At 36.7% G+C, this 6,597-nt stretch overlaps 1 protein-coding gene across 2 annotated transcripts; it reads right to left on the bottom strand.

The window, feature by feature from the left end:
- Positions 1 to 226: 226 nt before the first annotated feature.
- LOC138708214 (uncharacterized) lies at positions 227 to 5,473 on the bottom strand. Of its 2 annotated transcripts, none has more exons than XM_069838544.1 (2): positions 5,331 to 5,473; positions 227 to 2,834 (listed from the first exon to the last, which is right to left on the bottom strand). In XM_069838544.1, the coding sequence occupies exons 1-2, from the start codon at positions 5,416 to 5,418 to the stop codon at positions 1,234 to 1,236; spliced, it is 1,689 nt and encodes a 562-aa protein (XP_069694645.1). In that variant the 5' UTR covers positions 5,419 to 5,473; the 3' UTR covers positions 227 to 1,233. The 2 variants fall into 2 exon arrangements, with proteins under 2 accessions (XP_069694645.1, XP_069694646.1); XM_069838545.1 differs by lacking the exon at positions 5,331 to 5,473 and adding an exon at positions 5,110 to 5,161.
- Positions 5,474 to 6,597: the final 1,124 nt, after the last annotated feature.

Here is a 6,597-nt window from a genome sequence, read left to right as displayed (position 1 = left end):
CGTTGGGACTGATATAAGTTGGAGTCGACGTTCACTCGGCACAACAGAGAGTATTATACTGGCGACATAGAAACGTTATGTCATGCTAACAACATGATCAAGGAGACCCGCATTTTGAGAGAGTGGAGTGTTGGTCCAGAGATATACCCTCCCTTACACAGCAGTGGATTTTAATCGGTGCGAAAGGCAGAGGTGAAGATGTCGAAGAAACTAGAAAGGCAATCGGTATTTTAATTAACTGTCATTTAATATACAGTACAAGTAATTCAATTTTATAGCTTTTATAATGCATTACAGAAGTATTCCATGATAATTAAATTACTTAGCAAATGAAGCGTGCATTTCCAGAACGTTGTAAGTGCCAATTTGTAAAGTTTACAGTAGGAACAAAAAATAGTTTCATACAGTTCATACAACGTTGTGACTTGCGCAACCTGAAAGTGCACTGCTTCATTACTTGGAGCAGCACTTTCTACATAACCTTTCGTAATATTGTCAAACAGGGCGCCTACAACTGATGTATGTGAAAAAATAGATTCTCCCAGTATCGGCACTTACAATGTTATGGAAATGCACGCACCCCATTACTCGCCTCGCTCGCGTTCGTGCGCACAGTTATTTTAAGTACAATATCGTATTCTGTTCTTTTGCGATGAAGAGATTTTTGTGACGTAAGTAGCTCAAATAAAGCCGCCAAATACGTTTACAATATTCATACACATTTCTTAGACTTAACAAGAGTTTTAATAAGAAACCTTAGGAATCTTGTGGAAATCAAATTCACATTAACTTATTATGTCTCGCATAATTAGTGAGATATGAAGTAGAATTATTATGCAGCTGTTCTATAATAACGACTTCGTACACAAATAGGGGAGATTTTATTAAAGGAATAAAAAACAACATGTAATGAACTAGGTATCTAGAAACAGCAAATAAAGAAGTTGCTGTTAACAAATTTCCTTTTTTAATTACTCACGTATTTCTTATGTTTACTAAATTTTCGGTACGACAAAGAATACACATATAACTGGCAATAACCTGTCCTTTAGTTACTAAAAAGGACTAAATTTTCAACTTGAGCATGAAATCTTATCACGCGAATGGAACTTTTCTTCACAAGCTATTCATTATGAACTTGGCACATAACAATTTCCTAATTCATTGTGCAAAGAGTTAGTTTCCCTAATAATTACTTAATTCTTGGAATATTAAACGTAGCTCAGCATTGACTCAGTAGTAGCCGTGGTCCTCGTAATGCCCGTGATGGTGATCGTGATCGTGATGGTGATCGTGATCGTGGCCGTGCTCGTAACCGTGAGAATGCCCGTGCTCGTACTCGTCGTCGTCGTGATCAATAATGAGTTCCTTCAATTTGTTCTTCTTGTGATGCAAATATGCTTTCTTTTTATGAAACAGCTTTTTAAGCTTCTTGAACTTCTTATGCTTGGGGTAGTGTATGTGGTGAACGTGTTTAACATGCTTCACTTCGTACTTTGGTTTCACTACTTTTATGATGTGTTTCGGACGGTGGTGGTGGTGGACGTGGTGGTGGTGATCGTAACGTTTGTGGCCCACTTTTATGCCAATCTCTAGACGAGTTGGTTTCTGCTTGCGATAGTAAGTTATCACTTTCTTTGTGACCTTTTCTTTCTCGTACTTCGGAATGATCTTGACTTTGTAGTACTTCTCGTCATTATCTTTCATTTCCTCTACGTGATAATTAGGCTTCAAGTACAGATGGTATTTCTCCCCTCGTCTGATGTACCTCGGTTCTTGCCCGTAGTAATCGTCGCCATATTTATCTTTTTCATATTCTATGTACTTCCCCCCTTTTCTTATATACATGGGTTCTTCTTTTACATCCACGTACCTGACAGGCTCTTCTTTCACCGTGATATACTTGACGGGTCTCTCTTTCTTCACGTACATAGGTTCCTCTCTCATATACTTGACATTCATTTTAGGTTTCTCGTACCTCTCGTATTCCTTCCCGTATCGCTCCTCGTACTTCGGCTCCTCATATTCGTAGTAACTCTCTTCTCGTTTATACCTTGGCTCGTTCTTATTATGCTTTCCAGTTCCACCTTTCGTGTTAATTGAATTATACTTTGAATTTCCCTTTTCGTAATAATTTTTTATTTTGTCATTTTTTAAATTCCCGCCTTTATCGTGGTAGTACTTCTGGTATTCTTTGTTTACTACGTCGATGTCTCCAAGATGAACATCACCTAGCTTGCCTGCATCCTTCCCAAGTTTTTCATTGTACTTTAAGTCACCTTTCCATCTGCTATTAGGAACTCTCCCGATTTTATAACCTTCATTCAGTTTACCACCATAATTGTAGTTTCCATAATGTCCTCGGTCCTTCGCATAGTTTCCATACTGACCGTCATTTATTTTTAATTTTCCGTATAGTCCGCCTTCTTTTTTTTGGTTTCCATACAGCCCCTTGTCATTTTTGTAGCTTCCGTAGAGTCCGTCGTATTTCTTGTAGATTCCATATTTTTCATCTTTTTTGTAGTTTCCAGACTGTCCACCGTATTTGTAGTTTCCGGACTGCTTGTAGCCTTCATACCCTCCGATGTTTACGTTGCTGGTCCCAACTCCAGACAGAAGTTTGTTCAAAGGTTTGGCAACATCCTTCTCGTCACAGTCCTTACTATTGTAACCATCCTTCTTACATTTTACAAATTTATATTTATCTTCCTTATCATAATCCTTTAATATTCCTTCTTTCCCGTCATCTCCTTTCTTCAGACCACCTGCATTGTAAATTTTCACCTCGGCGGAGCATTCAAGTGGCCATTTGCCCAGCAGCGTTGTAAGCAGAGCTGTTTAAACAACAGGAAATATTAGTTTGTTGCATTTAAAATGAAAAATCATATACAGTGGAACTCACAAAGGTAACTTTCTGTTTTTTTATTATGTTTTCTATAAAATAATTTAGAGAATCTTTAATAATAATAAATAATAATAAGAAAGTATTAGTTCCAAAGAACAGTTTTGAAATAACAGCAAACATCTGGCAACGTAATAATCACCTAAATATTATATTTCGGTACCAGTTTCATTTTCAAAAATCTTAGACCATAATGCAATTCGAACCAAGGCAGTAATTTATTACATACTCTAAAACATCGCAATGGTTTGATTATTCTTTCTGCTAAATAAAGAATATTAATACAGTACTACGTGATATTAGTCTCTATTAAATCTTCATTATTTTATTTGTAATAAACATTGAGATTAGTTGGGCTACGTTATCATATACAAATGTTTTAACGCAATACAATACGCTATTTAAAATAGTATAATACTTTATTAATTGGTTAGGCCTATAATAAGACAATGGTTTTGGAAAAATAATAATAGACACAGTCTTACAATTTGAAACTGCATTTATTCTTGTTGCTAATAACAGAAATGCAAATGAAGGTGATTAGCCAAGCAGACTAAATGCTTAATAATGAAACGCACAATGCAAATTCATTGGAGTTAAAAATTCGCGCTCCCCCATCTTAGTTACCCGTGAAGAAATTACTGTACATCCAAGGACTACACTTTGGCTGGAACTGTTATGGTTGGTGAGTGAAAAGAGAATCCAAAGATCCCGAAAAATCGCTGTCATTCTTGAGTGAACTTCTATTCATATTTCGCAAATAGTAGCATTATTTATTTTTACTCTGTTTCTTTCGTAAACAATTTATAGTTTCTTATTTCAATTATTTATCTCCTTTCAAACCTAAAATAGTGCCATTCATTATGTTCATGGTTTAGTTAATGCATATTTATGTATGTAGAGGCAATTACTGTTTCATTTAGAATTACATACAAGGTTTTTATTAATTTGTATATTAAGTATTTAATTGAAATTGTGCCAGTAATATGTAACAATTGTGCTGCCGCTATTTAATGCCTCATTCTGTTTGCATGTGTAGCCTAATATATAAATATTCTAATGCAATAATAAAGTTAATGTTCATTAATTCAAATCATGTCCAATGTCTTGCTCGTTAAAAACAGAGACGCCGCCACTGCAGGAACCTCTGCTCCGTACCACACACTAGCGAGCGAGCTAGGGAGCTGCACGGTGCAAATCAGTTGATAACCACTGCTCTAGAGGATTACAATTTTGAAATCAACATGAGATTATCCCATGACCTCGAACAAACCAGAACACTTTCATATACAATCGACTAGAATTTTCTGGCCCCTAAATGTCTAACGAAATAGCATCCTCGGTGCATGACCTCACATACGTAACGAAAAATTATCTAGCTTCCGATGAACAGAACCAGTGCCATGGTTTTTTAAGTAGGTTATTTTACGACGCTTTATCAACATCTTAGGTTATTTAGCGTCTGAATGAGATGAAGGTGATAATGCCGGTGAAATGAGTCCGGGGGTCCAGTACCGAAAGTTACCTAGCATTTGCTCATATTGGGTTGAGGGAAAACCTCGGAAAAACCTCAACCAGGTAACTTGCCCCGACCGGGAATCGAACCCGGGCCACCTGGTTTCGCGGCCAGACGCGCTAGCCGTTACTCCACAGGTGTGGGCAGTGCCATGTTTGAAAGGGTTTTATATTGCCTATACAATAATTATTCCTCTGAAAATTTTAAGGAAATAAAGCCAGAAAAGTACACTAAACCCGGAGTCAAGACATTTAAAAAGAAAGTGACAGAGAATCATATGCCGGGGAAGTTAGTTACTGGAAAGAACTTTTTTCGTTACAAATATGTTCGATGTTCTACAATCTCACGCTAGCAGGCATACAGGATCGGTTATGAAATATTTGTTATGCATGGGTGAAGCACTGAAACACGATATTAATTATTCATAACGAGTCTCGTTAACATTCAGCCTAAATCACCTTGAAATGCCAAATTTTTTAAAACGCAAAACATAATATAATGACTTCAATATTCTCATAGTTGCTGTACGGATACGTACATTTCTGCACTATTAATAATATTTCTACGTCAAGTGCACAATATATAAATTTAGACAATTTTTATTTTCAGATTACGAAAATAGTGAATATTAAGTTATATATATATATATATATATATATATATATATATATATATATATATATATGCCTACCTCTGGAATTAAAATTCAAAATGATAGACAGTAACATGGTGAATGAAAGAATTTTTTCGAAACGTGTAAAATGTGTAAGGAAAAGTATGTGTCGAGTCCGAAAAGTTAATAAAATGTTATATTGTTAAACACCTGGCAGGTAGGCCTACATTCAGTCCGGCACCGCAACTAACTTCACCTTGTGAAACAGTTAGGAAACACAAGATCTATTCAGTACGTACCAAGACAGAAGAGTTCGAAACATTCCATATCCTGATAGCAACTAAAGCTGTGTTGTTGTGGCAGATGTCTTACATAGCGAAGTGCCATTACTTATCTTTTTTATTGGCCATCGTATTCCATTTCAGTCAAATTTAAGCCAAGAAGGAATGGGAAATGTTCGAAGTTATGAAACTTTTAGTATTCCTTCTGTAATACAATAAATGCAAGCGACTATCTCCCGAATGTAAACATAACGAGCTAGAGCAGTGGTCGTCAGCACTCGCTGAAATGGGTAACGGGTAAGGAGTGTATCGGAATACGCACCGTCGTACAGAAGGGAGAGGGTGAAAGCATACCCGCCAGCAGCCACGGATACACGCTAGTGGACCAGGCAACGAGTAGAACTCGGCGGAGCCAGAAGACGAGGATGTACGATCGTCTTTCAAACAAGATATAAAAAATATAAATCAATTTATTGCATTTACATTGACAAAAGAAATTCTAAACAGAAACAGTGTTTTAGGAACAGACTTACTTACTTACTTACTTATTGGCTTTTAAGGAACCCGGAGGTTCATTGCAGCCCTCACATAAGCCCGCCATTGGTCCCTATCCTGAGCAAGATTAATCCAGTCTCTACCATCATATACCATCTCCCTCAAATCCATTTTAATATTATCTTCCCATCTACGTCTCGGCCTCCCGAAAGGTCCTTTTCCCTCAGATACTACAACTAACACTCTATATGCATATCTGGATTCACCCATAAGAGCTACATGCCCTGCCCATCTTATACGTCTGGATTTATTGTTTCTAATGATGAAGAATACAATGCGCGCAGTTCTGCGTAGTGTAACTTTCTCCATTCTCCTGCAACTTCATCCCTCTTAGCTCCAAATATTTTCCTAAGAACCTTATTCTCAAAAACCCTCAATCTCTGTTCCTCTCTCAAAGTGAGACTCAAAGTTTCACAGCCATGCAGAACAACCGGTAATATAACTGTTTTATAAATTCTAACTTTCAGATTTTTTGACAGCACACTAGATGACAAAAGCTTCTCAACCGAATAATAACACGCATTTCCCATATTTATTCTGCGTTTAATTTCCTCCCGAGTGTCATTTATATTTATTACTGTTGCTCCAAGATATTTGAATTTTTCCACCTCTTCGAAGCATAATTCTCCAACTTTCATAGTTCCATTTCGTACAATATTCTGATCACGCGACATAATCATATACTTAGTCTTTTCGGGATTTACTTCCAACTCTATCTCTTTACTTGCTT

Source organism: Periplaneta americana, chromosome 10 (genome assembly GCF_040183065.1).
Source record: "Periplaneta americana isolate PAMFEO1 chromosome 10, P.americana_PAMFEO1_priV1, whole genome shotgun sequence".
NCBI classification, from domain to species: Eukaryota; Metazoa; Arthropoda; class Insecta; order Blattodea; family Blattidae; genus Periplaneta; species Periplaneta americana.
This window is presented reverse-complemented; position numbering and strand designations above follow the sequence as displayed.

Bases quoted from the DNA above. Each gene is read 5' to 3' on its own strand.
- LOC138708214 (XM_069838544.1), bottom strand. From the start codon at position 5,418: ATGGCACTTCGCTATGTAAGACATCTGCCACAACAACACAGCTTTAGT. The intron at 2,835-5,330 runs GTACGTACTGAA...TTGTTTAAACAG, and splicing joins TTTCGAACTCTTCTGTCTTG to CTCTGCTTACAACGCTGCTG.